General features: G+C 44.1%; 1 protein-coding gene across 11 annotated transcripts in view; it reads right to left on the bottom strand.

Moving 5' to 3' along the window:
* Positions 1 to 19,160, bottom strand: part of SMARCA2 (SWI/SNF related BAF chromatin remodeling complex subunit ATPase 2) — a 461,498-nt gene that overhangs the window by 130,319 nt on the left and 312,019 nt on the right. For all 11 annotated transcript variants that reach the window (XM_069763977.1, XM_069764056.1, XM_069764038.1 and 8 more), the window contains 4 exons: positions 17,778 to 17,824; positions 17,478 to 17,644; positions 15,764 to 15,927; positions 10,883 to 11,110 (listed from right to left, as the gene is read on the bottom strand). In XM_069763977.1, coding sequence (XP_069620078.1) covers positions 10,883 to 11,110; positions 15,764 to 15,927; positions 17,478 to 17,644; positions 17,778 to 17,824 — 606 coding nt within the window. The remainder of the gene's footprint in view (positions 1 to 10,882; positions 11,111 to 15,763; positions 15,928 to 17,477; positions 17,645 to 17,777; positions 17,825 to 19,160) is intronic.

The following is a 19,160-nucleotide window of genomic DNA, read 5'->3' as shown; positions in this document are numbered from 1 at the left end:
AGTTACTGAGAAATCAGGGTTTGCAGTCAAAGTGACTGCAGACTTGTGTATCCTCACAGAACACATATTGTGCGCTGTGAGGATTTTCTGGTGTCATGTAACTGCAAGTATGCAAAGTGCATGCCTCCGGCCAGAATCAGACTAGACCGTTTCCGGCATACTCAAAAGTATAGCGGGAGGCAAAAAACAGTCTACGTGTATTCCGGCCTGAAGTATGCACATAGCATGCTTGCAGTCACATGATTGCCATTCCCGTCGCTGACCTCCAAGAAGCCTCACAGAGTGTAGTGTGTGCTCTGTAAGGATTCATAAGACTATTTTACTACTGTTTTAGACCTGACGACCCCTTTAACCTCTTCAAGACCTTGCCCTTTCCCATTTTTGCGTTCTCTTTTTCGTTCCCCTCCTTCCCAGAGCCATAACTTTTTATTTTTTCCGTCAATATGGCCATGTGAGGACTTGTTTTTTGCGGGACAAGTTGCACTTTTGAACAACATCATTTGTTTTACCATGTCTTGTACTAGAAAACAGGAAAAAAAATCCAAGTGCGGTGAAACTGCAAAAGAAGTGCAATCCCACACTTGTTTTTTGTTTGACTTTTTTGCTAGGTTCACTAAATGCTAAAGCTAACCTGCCATTATAATTTTCTCCAGGTCATTATGAGTTCATAGACACCAAACATGTCTAGGTTACGTTTTATTTAAGTGGTAAAAAAAAAATTCCTAACTTTGCTTAAAAAAATAAATAAATAAATAAAAATATTTGCGCAATATGAAAAAATGGTGCCATTTTTAATACCCGTAGCGTGTCCATTTTTCGTGATCTGGGGTCAGGTGAGGGCTTATTTTTTGTGTGCCGAGCTGACGTTTTTAATGATACCACTTTTATGCAGATAAGATCTTTTGATCACCCGTTATTACATTTCAATGCAATGTCATGGCGACCAAATAAAATGTAATTCTGGTGTTTTTATTTTTTTTCTCGCTACGCTGTTTAGCGATCAGGTTAATCTATATATATATATATATATATATATATATATATATATATATATATATATATATATATATATATATATATATATATATATATATATATATATATATATATATCGGGCGATTCTGAAAACGGGGATACCAAATATGTGTAGGTTTGAAGGGCTAGAAGGTACGGCGGAGGTCGGGAAGGGGTTAATGGTATCAAATTTGTGTATTGGACCATGGCCCCAATTCACTTACTATACAATAACCCCTTTTTCTCAATGGCACATTCACTTGAACGTTTTTTTTTCCCGAAGAATTAAAAACAAAAATTAAATAAAAAAAAAAAAGATAGCACACACACCTGAAAATTGGACATATGAATGGGACCCGACTCTCTACAGCTAACACATGAATATTTACTAAGGTGAAAGGATAATGGAACAGGTGTAAAAAATATTTTAGTGTAGAGAGAGGACTCTATGGGTGGCTGCAGAATGCAGTGTGACTTTTATGCAATATAGAGAAAGTATGATATATCATACACAAGGGGTGTTAATGTAGGCACAGTGTGTATTTTCATATTTCATTATTATAGTTCATTTTAAAAATAGTCTGTGTCTAACGTGTACGGAGCATACCACATCTCCTGGGCAGGGGAGGAGGCAAAAGATAATACTGACATTACAGCAGGGGTTCACAGTGGATTCATTTTGTGAGGTAAAATATTTCACTGACCGTTTTTAAACAATATTTTACCACACAAAATGTATCCTCTGTGATCCCCTGCTGTAATGTCAGTATTGTCTTTTGCTTCCTCCCCTGCTCAGGAGCCGTGGTATGTTCTGTACACGGTCAAACACAGACAATCTCAAAGCTGCAAAGCCTACCCCCATCATGACATCACCGCCCTGCCGATGCGATAGCATCGGGCCTCCATCTAGTATTAGGTATATTCAAGAAACCCAAGCCCTGTTGATAACATAATTCAACTATTTAAACTGTACACTTAATTTTGAACCCCTTGTATATTTTACTAAAAATCATTATATATTAAAATATTTCCCTATCCCTGTATGAATTTCATCTTCTAAGTCCCTGTAACCCCTTTAAGGAATACAACATACATGTATATGATTACAGGGATGATTGTATGTGGAGAGGGCTCAGGATCTAAGTGCTCTCTACAAGTGGCAGATGTCGGCTATATTAAACAGCTGGTATCTTCTTCAACAGACGGCGCCGAAGATTAGCCGTGGCATTTAATTGGAACAAGCTCATTGCCCCGCTTACCAGCTCCCATTGGCATCCTGTGACATGATCATGACGGGTTAACTATGGTAGCCAGGGACCTGATGAAGGCCCCTGCGGCAACCAAAGTATATAGAGATTTAGACTATATTCTGCAATACAACTATATTACAGTATATAGTATAAGCGACTGGAAGATCACGGCTTTAAGTCCAATAGAAAAATATATATATTTTTTAAACATAAGTTTTATATACAGTACTGTATATATTTTACATAAATATACACACATACATGCAATCACGTGACCACCATTGCCACAGAATCTTCATGCGATGTGAGGATTTACAAGTCTGCAGTCACATACAGTGACAGTAGAATTGTAGTTTGAGACTGGAAAACCCCTTTAATTTTTTTTGAAAAACTCAAATGTACAAAACGTTCATGGCTTTTAGTTCTTTAGGCCAGTCTGCCAACATTTTGGAACAAGGGCAAAGCTTAGGCTGGTTTCACATTTGCGGAGGACTGCGTAGTTCCTTTGTTAAGACCCACTCACTGCCGCACCTCTTCCATTCAGCTCCGCCTATGTCGCCATGCGTCCTACGTTCCTATCTTTAACATTGGGTACGAAGGCCATGCGGATGTAACATGTTGCATTTTTTAGGGGTCGGCGCAGTGTGAAAATGATGCATGCGGAGGCATCCGCATGGTCTATGTACCCAATGTTAAAGATAGAGTATGCAGGACGCATGCAGACATAGGCGGAGCTGAAGGAAGAGGTGCAGCAGTGGGTGGGGCTTAACAAAGGAACTATGCAGCCCTCCGCAAAGCCATCGTCCGCAGATGTGAACCTAGCCTAAGTCTGGAGGGGGCGTGGCTGAGTTAGTCAAACAAATTCATCAACACTACACTACTTTTAGTTCCAATTCATGAATCTAATTGATCCATAAAAGGGAGGATGAGGTATGTATTTCTGAGGGGGGCACAGGGTTCCGGGGCTGTAACTGATGTACATGGGAAGGGAGTAGTATTGTAATGAAGACAGCGGGCAGGGATTTCTTCCATACACTGCACACCCCAGAGCCCGGGAGAAATCATTAACAAAGCCAGAATATAACATTTCTCAGCAGCAAGACCATTAATATGAGGCATACAGGTAGGACTAGTGTAACATTTCTATTACCTGTATGCCCATATTAATAGGTCATATATGTCCCAGGGGGTGACAGATTCCATTTAATTTCAGTCTATTATTTTGGCTTCCACAACAGTCACAGTCTGTCATTTGTCTTCTCAGGTAAATTAATTGCCAACCCCTTTCATGTACTAATCTGTATACTGTATGTGGTATCTTATGTGCACAGACATCCAGTGTTATGCAATAATGTCATTGAATATCTGATATTTTGTCCTTCTAATAGAACATTGGATGCCTGTAGTCACAGTATATCAAAGTAGTGGCAAACCTTTTAGAGACAGAGTACCTAAACTGCAACCCAAAACCCACGTATTTATCACAGAGTACCAACACGGCTATTTAACCTGAATACTGAGGTTTTAATTTAGAAAAAAAATTAGAAAAAAACAACTCATACAGAGAGCAGGCAGCAGCCACAGACAGGAGCAGGGGTACCAGACTGCAGATATAAAGGAATATGCCCCACATGACCCTTGTATATGTTGCATCATCTATGTATATCTCCCTCCATTATGGTATATATACTCCCATCGTGATGGTGCCGCTGTTCAACGTATAGAAGAAAAAAAAAACAAAACAAAAACACAAACACCCCTACTTACCTTCCTTCCTCTCACCCACCGGGCGGTTTTCTGAATCCAGCAGCTGACTTCAGCGTTCAAGCGAGGGGGGCGCGTTCAGTCACTGCCATGTGTACGCTGACGTCAGCTGCTGGCCAACAGCATGAATTCGTGTGCTGCAATACACTTCAGCTGGATGGCTGGATGTACGTCTGAGAACTCACATCCAGCTGAAGTAGGGGCCACCGGGCTCCTTACCCTTACAGGCCCTGTCCACTGATGCGAACTGCGCTAGTGCTGAGGTGAAGGAGCTCGTTCCCACAGGGAGGGCTGTAAGTGCCCCCCTCCCTCTAAAATGCGTGCCATAGGTTTGCCACCACTGTTCTATCATATTCCAGCCACATATTCTCGCATATACTGTATGTAATCTATTATGTGCACAGATGTTATATAGGATACAGGATATGCCACAGATATATCGTATAGCAGTCACAGTCTCCTATCTCCTTATTTCTAAATGGAACCAGGTCTACTACAAGGAAATGATAAAACTGTAGTCACTTACAGTCTGCTTTAAAAAAAAAGTCTCAGATTAACCCCCACCCCATTCTGTGGAAATGTTAATGTCCTGTAGTGTGATTGGGTGAATATATTCAGCTAGCGCCTTCTCTGGTGTCCAGCACCGTTCTGCTTCTTTTCTCAGTGATGTGATGTGATCTCTTCAGACTCTACAGCTCACTTTATGTGACGAGGAAGTCTTTTACAATGCAAGTTTATGGACCCTTGTTATGAGCTTCATTCTTACTCTCCATAGACTTATACAGTAAAAGTCACTTCCAGGTCACGCAGAGCGAGCCGACAGTCTGCGGACGTCACCGGGAAGAGCAAAATGGTGCTGGTCCCAGAGAAGGCGGTAGTTGAGTATATTAATCAAATGACATACACTGCACTAACATTTACTCCGGCTCAGAGCTCTCTGACTATAATCTGTAATCGGAGGAGTGCAATACGATAAAATTTCAGATTGCACTTGGCTGATTGATGCTCTCTCATCGGATGTGATATGCTAATGTGACTTCAGCTTGAGAGAGGACAAAAGTTAACGTAAGGCTTCTTTAGGTGGACTGTTTTATATACTGTACAATAGACGCAAGAATATATTAAAGGGAACCTGTCACCAATGTTGTCAAATATACCGTATATACTCGAGTATAAGCCGTCCCCAGTATAAGCCGACCCCCCTAATTTTGCCACAAAAAACTGGGAAAACTTAATGACTCGAGTATAAGCCTAGAGTGGAAAATGCAGCAGCTACCGGTAAATTTAAAAAGTAAAAATACATACCAATAAAAGTAAAATTATTGAGACATCAGTAGGCTAAGTGTTTTTGAATATCCATATTGAATCAGGAGCCCCATATAATGCTCCATAAAGTTTGATGGGCCCCATATTAAAATATGTCCCATATAATGCTGCATAAAGGGTAATAAGGGCTCCATAAGATGCTCCATAGAGATATTTGCCCCTTATAGTGCTGCACAAGTATTATGGCCCCATAAGATGCTCCGTACAGTCACTTGCCCCATATAATGCTGCACAAGTGTTATGGCCCCATTATAGTGCTCCGTACAGCCACTTGCCCCATATAGTGATGCACAAGCGTTATGGCCCCATAAGATGTTCCGTACAGCCACTTGCCCCATATAGTGATGCACAAGCGTTATGGCCCCATACAGATGCTCCGCACAGCCACTTGCCCCTTATAATGCTGCACAAGTATGGCCCCATAAGATGCTCTGCACAGCTACTTGCCCCATATAATGCTGCACAAGTATGGCCTCATAAGATGCTCTGCACAGCTACTTGCCCCATATAATGCTGCACATTCGTTATGGCCCCATAAGATGCTCTGCACAGCTACTTGCCCCATATAATAAAAAACACCACAGAAAAACAGGCAAAGGTGCTTACCTGTCTAGGCCTCAAATCAAATGCACTCTCATGGTGCAGTGGGCCCAAGTAAAGATGGCGACTACACAGGTGTGATACCACCAGATAAGACAGCCAGCCTACAATCAGGGAATGGCTGCTGCAGATTATTTATTTGCACTGGTGTGCCAAGCAGCCATTCCCTGATTGTAGGCTGGCTGTCTTATCTGGTATTATCACACCTGTGTAGTCGCCATCTTTACTTGGGCCCACTGCACCATGAGAGTGCATTTGATTTGAGGCCTAGATAGGTAAGCACCTTTGCCTGTTTTTCTGTGGTGTTTTTTCTAGAATAGTGGAGGTTTTTTCCTCCTTTTTTTCCTCCTGTTGTAGTTTTTGCTGTTCGACTAGGACTGGCAAGCGTGAGGACCCTTGACGTGGGTTGCCAGCTTATGTATTGTGGCCATAATATTAACTAATACCTTAACATATTTTGATATGTTCTTGTGCACTTTTTTACTTTTACTTTTTGAGGTGTCAGGTGCAGTTGGGCTCTGATGGCTTTGTAAGTTGTGGCCTCTGTTCACATGGGACGCATTACAGTTAGCGCTGGTCAGCCCGCCACATGGCGTTACTAATAGGCTAGGATCCAGTTGCTGTGCATACTCTGTGTGAACACTGCTGCAGATTATTTATTTGCACTGGTGTGCCAAGCAGCCATTCCCTGATTGTAGGCTGGCTGTCTTATTTGGTATTATCACACCTGTGTAGTCGCCATCTTTACTTGGGCCCACTGCACCATGAGAGTGCATTTGATTTGAGGCCTAGACAGGTAAGCACCTCTGCCTGTTTTTCTGTGGTGTTTTTTCTAGAATAGTGGAGGTTTTTTCCTCCTTTTTTTCCTCCTGTTGTAGTTTTTGCCCCATATAATGCTGCAAATTCGTTATGGCCCCATAAGTAGCTCTGCACAGCTACTTGCCCCATATAATGCTGCACATTCGTTATGGCCCCATAAGTAGCTCTGCACAGCTACTTGCCCCATATAATGCTGCACAAGTGTTATGGCCCCATAAGATGCTCTGCACAGCTACTTGCCCCATATAATGCTGCACAAGTGTTATGGCCCCATAAGATGCTCCGCACAGCTACTTGCCCCATATAATGCTGCACAAGTGTTATGGCCCCATAAGATGCTCTGCACAGCTACTTGCCCCATATAATGCTGCACATTCGTTATGGCCCCATAAGATGCTCTGCACAGCTACTTGCCCCATATAATGCTGCACAAGTGTTATGGCCCCATAAGATGCTCTGCACAGCTACTTGCCCCATATAATGCTGCACAAGTGTTATGGCCCCATAAGATGCTCTGCACAGCTACTTGCCCCATATAATGCTGCACATTCGTTATGGCCCCATAAGATGCTCTGCACAGCTACTTGCCCCATATAATGCAGCACAAGTGTTATGGCCCCATAAGATGCTCTGCACAGCTACTTGCCCCATATAATGCTGCACAAGTGTTATGGCCCCATAAGATGCTCTGCACAGCTACTTGCCCCATATAATGCAGCACAAGTGTTATGTCCCCATAAGATGCTCCGCACAGCTACTTGCCCCATATAATGCTGCACAAGTGTTATGGCCCCATAAGATGCTCTGCACAGCTACTTGCCCCATATAATGCTGCACAAGTGTTATGGCCCCATAAGATGCTCTGCACAGCTACTTGCCCCATATAATGCTGCACATTCGTTATGGCCCCATAAGATGCTCTGCACAGCTACTTGCCCCATATAATGCTGCACAAGTGTTATGGCCCCATAAGATGCTCTGCACAGCTACTTGCCCCATATAATGCTGCACAAGTGTTATGTCCCCATAAGATGCTCTGCACAGCTACTTGCCCCATATAATGCTGCACAAGTGTTATGGCCCCATAAGATGCTCTGCACAGCTACTTGCCCCATATAATGCTGCACAAGTGTTATGGCCCCATAAGATGCTCTGCACAGCTACTTGCCCCATATAATGCTGCACAAGTGTTATGGCCCCATAAGATGCTCTGCACAGCTACTTGCCCCTTATAATGCTGCACAAGTGTTATGGCCCCATAAGATGCTCTGCACAGCTACTTGCCCCATATAATGCTGCACAAGTGTTATGGCCCCATTATAATGCTCCGTACAGCTACTTGCCCCATATAATGCTGCACAAGTGTTATGGTCCCATAAGATGCTCTGCACAGCTACTTGCCCCATATAATGCTGCACAAGTGTTATGGCCCCATAAGATGCTCCGCACAGCTACTTGCCCCATATAATGCTGCACAAGTGTTATGGCCCCATAAGATGCTCTGCACAGCTACTTGCCCCATATAATGCTGCACAAGTGTTATGGCCCCATATAGTGCTGCACAAGTGTTATGGCCCCATATAGTGCTGCACAAGTGTTATGGCCCCATAAGATGCTCCGTGCAGTCACTTGCCCCATATAGTGCTGCACAAGTGTTATGGCCCCATAAGATGCTCCGCACAGCCACTTGCCCCATATGCTGTGGCTGCCATAAAAAAAAAAAAAAAAAAATCACATACTCACCTCTCTTCGCTCAGGACCCCGGCACTGTCACCTGCTCCTCGTGCGGCTCCGTCTTCGGCACTGATGCTCAGCAGAGGGCGCGCACTGACTACGTCACCGCGCCCTCTCACCTGAGCGTCACTGCTGAAGACAGAGCGACACCCGGACCGAGGAGCAGGTGACTATCGCGCAGCGCTCCCCCTCCCCGTATACTTACCTGGTCCTGGCGCTGCGTCCCTGCTTCTTCCCCGGCGCTGCATCTTCTTCCTGTACTGAGCGGGCAGCGTCACCGCTCATATACAGTAATAATTATGCGGCTTCACCTCTATGGGGGGTGGAGCCGCATATTCATTACTGTATATGAGTGGTGCCATGTGACCGCTCAATACAGGAAGACGATGCAGCGCTGGAAGAAGCAGGGACCGCGCCGGGAGCAGGTAAGTATAGTTACACAGCCCCCGCTCCCCCTCCCCTGCCGACCCCGGGTATGACTCGAGTATAAGCCGAGAGGGGGACTTTCAGCCCCCAAAAAATGGGCTGAAAATCTCGGCTCATACTCGAGTATATACGGTAAACTAGAATTATCACCTTATTCAGCGCCTGTGCTGCATTCCAACACTAGTGATATAACCCCCTGACTGTCCAAAAACTAAAGATTTTTTCCTGGCAAGTCATCCGATGGAAAGGCCAGACCCATCGGACCGGCTTACCTGATTTCTATGTGGCGCGGGAGAACTTAAAAAGGTTGTTGGGTGGGTATACAGGTGCAGTCAGGGGTTATATAGCTAGTTATGGAATGCAGCGCAGGCACTGAATAATAATATCATTAGTTTATAGATGACAAAACTGGCGACAGGTTCCTTTTAATCAATTCTGAAGACATGCAATTTACCAGCCACATACTGTTCGTTTCAAACACGCTTTTCAGAGATCAAATTTTTGTAGTCCCTCTGAGACTGCAGATTGCTGCATCGTGATAGAGCACTGTCCACACACTGTCACGATTTCTCTGTATTCCCAGCATGGTATGAATTTGCATCATTATGGTCACATGCCGACTAGTCTCAGACACCTCTCAGTGGCACACCAGTAGAAGTGAGTGAGAAGCTAATCAGCATTCGACCACAACTATCCCATCATTACTCTGGCTTTATCTTTTTAAAGTCTTGCAACCTCTACTCCCTTTATAAACTCGCCATAGGTAAATACAATGAAGGTGGGCCGCTGCGGTGTGCTTGCCCCTAGGCAATATATATGTGGATGGCACTTCATCTAAGTGGCTACCATGTGCCACCAGAATGTCCCCAGTTGCAGACACTACAGAGGAAATGCATAGCTGGCAGTGTTATCCCCCCAATTGTAAAGACAGCCCTTCTAAACTACCCCAGAAAGATTAGACCTTTTTCTGAGTTCTGAATTGCTTTAATATTAAACGTTTGGTTGTACAGCATATGAACAATCGGGTCATATTTGTTTCTATGCAATATGAAGTCAGAGAGACAAACAAGTGGGAAGATCAAGAAACTTCATGTCAAGATGAGCCTGATCTTCTTTGAGGCCTGATTTCATTTGAAGACTTTACGCAACTAGAATTCTAGAGATTTCAGGACACAATGAAGCCTAGAAATGCATCCACCCTCTGAAATCAGTCTCATGGGTACTCACAAGCATGAAATAACATGTTATGGTATAACATGGGACCCCTCCAGTACCTGGTACCTCCAGTACAGAGTGTAGTAAGGTTGGGTTCACATTTTTCTTCCTCCTAAAGCTCTGCCTACTGCTCCATGTGTCCTGCGTCGCCCTGCGTCCCTATCTTTAACATTGGGAACGCAGGGATGTGCGTTGCATGCGGATGCGTCCGCATGCCGCGATTTCACGTGTGCGGCGCTCGCACAGAAACGCAAAATTTTAAGGTAATTTACAGTAACCACAAATACAAAAAAGAAGCAGGTAGACAACTTGCAAGAAGCACAGATGTCCCACAGAGACCACTATACCCATTGGCTAACTGGATATCCCCTTTCAGCCTATGCTTATTTTTGAGTAGGCATATTTACCTATGAGGATTACAGTCTGGATATTCAGCAATAAATCAAAAAGGTAAAAAGGACCAATAACCCAGCAGAAGAATGATACTAATTAAGTGGATTAAAAAGTCAATTTTTATAATACTGCTCCTTTGCATGGTAAGAAGTTTTTCTAGTAATCCAAAATGGTAATAAAAAAAGCTTACAGAGGAACTAAAATAAAAATGCGTTATCCAAATGAAAAGCTAAACAAAATGTATTTGTCAGGCAGAAAAGACATCACAAAGATTAAAAACTTCTATGAAAACGAATTGTTATCATCTATTAAACTGATAAAACTGCAAATTGGTAAATTACCTCATTCTGCTCTTCATGTTCCAGAATAGCTTGCAGAAATGCCCTTCTTTCATGGCCTGATGATTTCTGATCAAACATGCCCGCCTGAATGACTTTCTGATCAACATTCAGCTTGTACTTAGCTGCTGCAAGAATCTTCTCCTCCACACTGTTGACCGTGCACAGACGCAACACGCGCACCTCGTTCTGCTGACCGATCCGGTGTGCTCTATCCTGTGCCTGCAGATCCTGTAATCCACCAATATATACAGTTATTTCATCAAAGTACAACACACCACTGCAGCACTTTAAAGGGAATCGTCACAGCACGCAGAGCAGCACAATGTAGGAAGAGACCCTGATTCCAACAATGTATCACTTAGGTTACTGGGTGCAGCATTGTGACACAGAGTTCTTGGATGTAGCCTACACCAGGCTCTCTGTGTATATTGTATACGGACAGTGAGCTGCTCATAACAGGGGTGTGAGACCTAGCCCAACATTGTTCTTATACTGGTGATCAAAACCTTCATTGTAAGTAAACAGCAGCACTCAACTTGATAAAGGACACATCCCTTATTTCAGTGTTGTAACCCTACAGCATGCTGTCTTCAGATTACATAGCAAAAAACAGCTGACAGGTTCCCTTTAAAAAGACCTTCAACTTTAAGAGTACTCGCCTCCCAATTGTTGCTGTTCAACTGATTTTAAAAGGTATTATTTTGACTCTTCTTTGCCCCTCCAAAGTTATGCCCCTCAGTAATAAAGGTGCAAATTTACCTTTCCATCATCTGGTGCATACTACTTAACTTCTATGCATTCACACCCTTGTTTTGATTGATTTTTCTTCTCTGTTGCTGGCTAAACACCCACAGAAGTTCTGCGGTATGCACCAACTTGGTGGAATTCCATCATTACTACTGGGGGCATAACTTTGAAGTGGAGGGGCACAAAAGAAAAAAAAAAACACTGTTCCAGAATTAGTGAAGCAGCACCACTGAGGGTAGGCACTCCGCATAGATTAGAACATTAATAAATAATAATAATAATACATTTTTATTTATATAGCGTCAACATATTCAGCAGCACGCTACATTATAGAGGGGACTTGTACAGATAATAGACATTACAGCATAACAATAATCACAGTTCAAAACAGACACCAAGAGGAATGAGGGCCCTGCTCGCAAGCTTACAAACTATGAGGAAAAGGGGAGACACGAGAGGTGGATGGTAACAATTGCTTTAGTTATTCGGACCAGCCATAGTGTAAGGCTCGGGTGTTCATGTAAAGCTGCATGAACCAGTTAACTGCCTAAGTATGTAGCAGTACAGACACAGAGGGCTATTAACTGCATAAAGTGTATGAGAACATGATGCGAGGATCCTGATTATGGTTTAAGTTTTTTTAATGGGCCCCACAGGGATAGTTAGGTTAATGCGTTGAGGCGATAGGCCTGTCTGAACAAATGAGTTTTTAGGGCACGCTTAAAACTGTGGGGATTGGGGATTAATCGTATTAACCTGGGTAGTGCATTCCAAAGAATCGGCGCAGCACATGAAAAGTCTTGGAGACGGGAGTGGGAGGTTCTGATTATTGAGGATGCTAACCTGAGGTCATTAGCAGAACGGAGAGAACTGGTAGGGTGGTAGACTGAGACCAGGGAGGAGATGTAGGGTGGTGCTGAACCATGGAGTGCTTTGTGGATGAGGGTAATAAGTTTGTACTGGCTTCTGGAGTGGATGGGTAACCAGTGTAATGACTGGCACAAGGTAGAGGCATCGGTGTAACGGTTGGCGAGGAATATGATCCTGGCTGCAGCATTCAGGACAGATTGGAGCGGGGAGAGTTTGGTAAGAGGGAGGCCGATTAGTAGAGCGTTACAATAGTTCAGACGAGAATGAATAAGAGAAACAGTAAGACTTTTTGCAGAGTCGAAAGTAAGAAAAGGTCGAATTCTAGAAATGTTTTTGAGGTGCAGATAACAAGAGCGAGCCAGTGATCAGATGTGTGTGTGGGGGGGGGGGGGGGGGAGGGGCAAATGAAAGTTCGGAATCAAGTGTGACTCCAAGGCAGTGGGCATGTTGCTTGGGAGTAATGGTGGAACCACACACTGAAATGGCAATGTCAGGCAAAGGTAGGTTAGTAGAGGGAGAGAACACGAGGAGTTCAGTTTTTGACATGATGTTAGAGACAGCGGTAAGACAATCACTGGTGTTTTCTAAAAAGGCAGGCGTGATATCAGGAGAAGAAGTGTATAATTGGGTGTCATCAGCATAGAGATGGTACTGGAAACCAAATCTACTGATTGTTTGTCCAATAGGGGCGATATACAAAGAAGAGGAGGGGGCCTAGGACTGATCCTTGAGGAACCCCCACAGTAAGGGCAATATGAGAGGAGGAGGAACCAGCAAAGGATACAGTGAAAGAGCGATCAGAGAGATAGCAAAACAAGGAGAGAACAGAGTCCTTAAGGCCAATGGAGCGGAGCATAGTGAGGAGGAGCTGATGATCCACAGTGTCGAATGCTGCGGAGAGATCCAAGAGAATTAGCATGGAGTAGTGACCATTACATTTAGCCGTTAGTAGATCATTAGAGACTTTAGTGAGGGCAGTTTCAGGAGAGTGTATAGAGCGGAAACCAGATTGAAGAGGGTCGAGAAGAGAGTTATCTGAGAGATAGCAGATAAGACGGGATTGAACCAGGCGTTCCAGGAGTTTAGAGATGAAGGGAAGATTCGAGACAGGTGTATAGCTAGCAGCACAGTTTTGGTCGAGGGATGGTTTAAGTAATGGATGTATGATGGCCTAGTTAAATGAGGAGGGAAAGATACCGGAAGAGAGAGGTTGAATATTTTTGTTAGGTGAGAGGTGACAGCAGGGGAAAGGGACTGGAGGAGATGTGACGGAATGGAGTCACTGGTGCAAGTGGTTGTGCGAGAAGATGCAAGGAGCCTGATCAAGTCTTCTTCTGTAACTGGTTCAAAGTCAGAGAGTGAACTGGATGCAGTGGGGGAGGGAGGACCGTGCATGATATGAGGGGATTGGGAGATAATTTCCTGTTGAATGTGGTCAGTTTTTTCTTTGAAGTAATTGGCCAGATAGTCAGCGCGGAGATCCGTGGTTGGGGTCTGCTCTCTTGGGTTGAGTAGGGAATGGAAAGTGTCAGACGTTTAGGGTTATTGGACAGCGAGGTGATGGAGGGGTTTAAAATAGGTTTGTTTGGAGAAGTGAAGGGCAGAGTTGTATGTTTTAAGCATAAACTTATAATGGATGAAATCTTCGTGTACATTAGATTTTCTCCACAGACGTTCGGCGCACCTGGAGCACTGCTGCAGGAAACATGTTTGCAGCGTGTGCCATGGTTGTTGCTGTCTGTGCGGAGTTGTTCTATGTATTGGAGGTACAATTTCATCCAGGGCCCTTTGTAGGGTTTCATTGTAATGCTTCAGTGCAGAATCAGGACATGAGATGGAGCAGATAGGGGCCAATGAGTACTGCAAGTTCTTCATAAGTTTCTGGGTGTTAATGGCCTGGATGTTTCTATAAGTGTGGAAAGTGGGGGTGACCTGAGCGGGATGGTAGTTCTTGATAGAGAATGAAAGAAGGTTGTGGTCAGAGAGTGTGTGAGGGGAGTTTATGAAATCATCCACTGAGCAAAGCCGGGAGAAGACAAGTCGAGGGAGTTTCCGTCTTCATGAGTTGGAGAGTTAGTATGCTGCGAGAGGCCAAAGGAGGAGGTTTGAGATAAAAGGTGAGTAACAGATGGGGAACATTCAGCTGAAGCTTCTCTTAAAAACGACATTACGACGCCTAGTTTATACTCCAATCTGAAGCTGCAACTTGACCATTTGCACAAGTGTGCAGTGCCACAAAATGTTACGTTTCGATGATGGAGGAAATGAAGAAAGGGCTGTTACTCCTAATTTCAGTTAGTTTTCAGGGACCAAATGGAGGAAAATCTTACAGGAGGTGTTCGACCTTTAACAGAAGATTATTTTCCATTCCACAATGAATCCAAAGTAACGCAAGGGATATAAACTGGTTTGTCATGTCTGGGAGAACGCAATTGTTATGCACAGATCCCTGACCTCAAGCCTATTAAACATCTTAGAAATGAATGTCAATATCAGCTGCGGCTCAGATCACAAAAGGAACCTGTTACCAGAAGGAAAAAAAACACTATTAACCGGTAGATATGGGGTTAACAGCGTTATTATGGCACCGCGCTTATCCCAACACAGAGAAAAAATGTAATTTTCTCTCCATGACAGCTTTCCAGTTTCAGTCACGGGGGCGGCGCCGGTTCAGTCACCGCTCTGAGAACACAGAGCATCGGCTGTAACCGTGCCCCCGCCCCTGACTGACAGCCGGCCCAAATGTCAGGGGCGGGAGTATGGCCGCCGCGCTGTATTCTCACAGCAGTGACTGAAACTAGAACGCTACCGGGGAAAAAAAAAATTTAATTTTCCCCCCACATTGTTCGGTTAAGTGTAAATGTCGTCCAGCATAATAACGCTATTAACCCCATATCTGCAGCTCCGTTGTGTTTTTTTCTGGCAACAGATTCCATTTAAAATATCAGATCCCATCTATCAAGTCACATGAGAAAGATGTAGCATCAACAATAGATATCGCTGTACACACAGGACCATTTTTTTTTTTTAAAGGCGTTATCTAAACAGGCATTAAATATGCAATCATTGCAGGTCCCACAGTATGCAGCCCCTTAACAGCTAAGCTGTCAAAACCCATAACAGAGAAATAATGGTCCAGCATTATCCTTCTACCATAGGTACTATCAATGTATTATTCATACTTCTGTGGTGTAATTTTTGTGCTTTCGTTTCCAACAATGGAAAGGTTTTATACAGTTTTTATATAAATCAAAGTTTCCAAACCTGATGAGGATTCCAATCACTGTCAAAAATCACGACTGTGTCTGCAGCCTGCAGGTTCAGCCCTAAGCCTCCAGCTCTGGTACTCAGCAGAAATACAAAGTATTGGGAGCCTTCTTCATTGAATTTTTTCAGCATTGCAGCTCGATCTTCTGCCTTAGTTGTACCTTTAAATAGAAATAAAAGAAAAATGGGAAAAAAAAAAAATGAGGACAATAAAAAGAAATTAGTTGAAATTTGCAGCACATTTTAGTCTTAACTGAAAATCCCAAAGCACTGACATTTTCAGAATCTAAGACCGGTGAGCGGATAATAAAAAGCATTTACCGTATATACTCGAGTATAAGCCGAGATTTTCAGCCCATTTTTGGGGGCTGAAAGTCCCCCTCTCTGCTTATACTCGAGTCATACCCAGGGGGTCGGCAGGGGAGGGGGAGCGGGGGCTGTCTAATAATACTCACCTGCTCCTGGCGCGGTCCCTGCTAGTCCCTGGCTTCCTGGCGCCCCAGCTTCTTCCTGTACTGAGCGGTCACATGGTACCTATGGGAGGTGGAGCCGCATATTCATTACTGTAATGAGCGGTAAATGTGACCGCTCAGTACAGGAAGAAGCTGCAGTGCCGGGGAAGCAGGGACTGTACAGCGCCAGGGGCAGGTGAGTATGACGGGGAGGGGAGCGCAGCGCTGTGCGATATTCACCTGCTCCCCGTTCCGGCGCCGCTCCGTCTTCAGCGTCTTCTGCAGTGACGCTCAGGTCAGAGGGCGCGATGACGTGGTTAGTGCGTGCCCTCTGCCTGAACGTCAGTGCAGAGGACGTTGAAGATGGAGCGGCGGCCGGAACGAGCAGCAGGTGAATATCGAAAGTGCCGGGGGCCTGAGGGACGGAGAGGGGAGTATGTGAATTTTTTTTTTTTATCGCAGCAACAGCAAATGGGGCAAGTGTCTGTATGGAGCATCTATGGGGCCATAACGTTTGTGCAGCACTATATGGGGCAAGTGTCTGTATGGGGCCATAATCAACGTTTGTGCAGCACTACTTGGGGCAAGTGTCTGTATGGAGCATCTTATGGGGCCATAACGTTTGTGCAGCACTATATGGGGCAAATGTCTGTATGGAGTATCTTATGGGGCGATAACGTTTGTGCAGCACTATTATGGGGCAAATATCTTTATGGGGCAAATATCTTTATGGAGCATCTTATGGGACCATTATTAACCTTTATGCAGGATTATATGGGGCATATTTTAATATGGAGCATCTTATGGGGCCATCATGAACTGTATGGAGCATTATATGGGGCTCCTGATTCAATATGGATATTCAAAAACACTTAACCTACTGATGTCTCAATTAATTTTACTTTTATTGGTATTTATTTTTATTTTTGACATTTACCGGTAGCTGCTGCATTTCCCACCTTAGCCTTATACTCGAGTCATTAAGTTTTCCCAGTTTTTTGTGGCAAAATTAGGGGGGGGGCGGGTCAGCTTATACTCGTGTCGGCTTATACTAGAGTACATACGGTACATATTTAGGAAAGATGAATAGGCAAGTATTTTGTTTAATATAATATCATAATTAGAGCCATTTATGCCGGGTCTAAGTATAACGTGGCCAGCAGGAACATCAAATGCTTTACCTGTACATCCCAGCACAGTTTACAGATGTAAAAAAGTAAATGTTCATTTAAGATATTTAACAATCAGCAGATACAAACCATCAAGTCGGAGGTAAAGGAAGTTTCGAAACGCAAAATAGTCTTCCATGATAGTCATGAGTGAAGTCATCTGACAGAAGAGCAAAACCCTGTGATTTGTGGCTTGTAGCTTTGGTAGTATTCGATCAAGTAACTCAAACTTTCCTGACGTCCTATAGAGATCAGGCCTGAAAGAAGAATTTCTATTATTTGTAAACTTTACAACAACTCTGATACAATTAGGCATTTAGTATACAGAAATAACTGAATTCCTAAAACGATGCAATGCTACATGAGGATTCATACTAGAAGAGTCATTACCCATTGATGATCCCATTGGAATATCCCAGATGTTCAGCAAAGGATTCCTGTAGAAACAAAAGCGATGTTTAATATGCTGCTTTCGGTGTTCTCCAAAGCTCAGGCTATATACATTAAGCTGCACTGCATTGAGATAGCTTTAGGCACCCGTCAGATCTCACTGCACAAGGTTTAGAGGAGCCGCATGGTTTTGTTGAAAAAGTACAATGTTGAAGATGCAACAAAGCGCATCAAAGTGTGGCAACATTTATGGCCCAAATTTCTTTTTCAAAGTAAGCCAACAGGTTATGTAAACTTATTCTATTTAATCTAAAGATGTACTGGAAATTCTAGAACCAGACATTACAAGCTATGATGCTGAGTGAAAAGACTTTACTGCTGACAACTAGGGTTGAGCGACCTTGACCTTTTTAGAGTCGAGCCGTGTTTCGCGAAACCCGACTATCTTAGAAGTCGAGTCGAGTGGAATCGGCCGATTATCACGAAAAGTCGGGTATCGCCCGAAACACGAAACCCAATGCAAGTCAATGGGGGAGCATAGTCGGCAGTGAGTGGAGGCCAGGAAAACACCAACACTGCCCATTTTAATGGCAAAAACATCCATTCTTGTTAAAGAAGCTGGTCAATCGTAATTTACCTTATAATAATTGGAAGGCATTTGAAATTGGGGGTCATTTGGCTAAAGTTGTGGGGGGTAGGGCTGGTTCAAGTAATTAGTGGGCCCAGTAAATCTGGACCACGTCACGGCAGTGGAGCAGGGAGAGGTAAGTATTTAAACTTTGCAAGTGCTGTGATCCTGAGCAAGCAGGGGGGGGCCCACTCGTTGGCATTGGCACTGGCACAGGGCCCCTCAAAGTACAGCGGTGTGTTTGCACGGCGGGGGCGCCTCCCACCGGCAGCAACACTTTTGCGTACTATGAGAGGCCCTGTGCCAGTGACGTCGCCAACTAGTATTCCTCCCCCCACCTGATGAAGGAACCTGCACTTTCATCTGCACCTTCCTCTTTGTCCCCGTGTAAGGTGGTATGGTATGCGGGAAGAGGAACCTGACTTTCAGCAGGGTCACAATCTTGCTGTGTAGCGTGCACGGGGAATTTTGCGTTATGGGTCAATGTACCAGCAGACTCATCTATCACTGGCTGGGCAATGGGCAGGATGAGGAGGAAACACAGATATAGGCCCAAAGAATAAAGTTGGCTAAATGCAGTTCAAAATTGGTAACACAGGACTAACCAGGGGGCATTGCAGTGGAGGACAACTGGAATGAGAGGCTGACACAGAGAGTAGGCCCAAATCAGTAAGTAGTCGAAATGCAGTTCAAAATTGGCAACCGTAGTAAACAGGCGGCACAGCTTTGTTCAGTGGAGGAGAACAGCAAGGAGT

Source organism: Ranitomeya imitator, chromosome 1 (genome assembly GCF_032444005.1).
Source record: "Ranitomeya imitator isolate aRanImi1 chromosome 1, aRanImi1.pri, whole genome shotgun sequence".
NCBI lineage: Eukaryota > Metazoa > Chordata > Amphibia > Anura > Dendrobatidae > Ranitomeya > Ranitomeya imitator.
The sequence above is the reverse complement of the archived record's forward strand: the minus strand, read 5'-3'. Positions and strand labels throughout refer to the sequence as shown.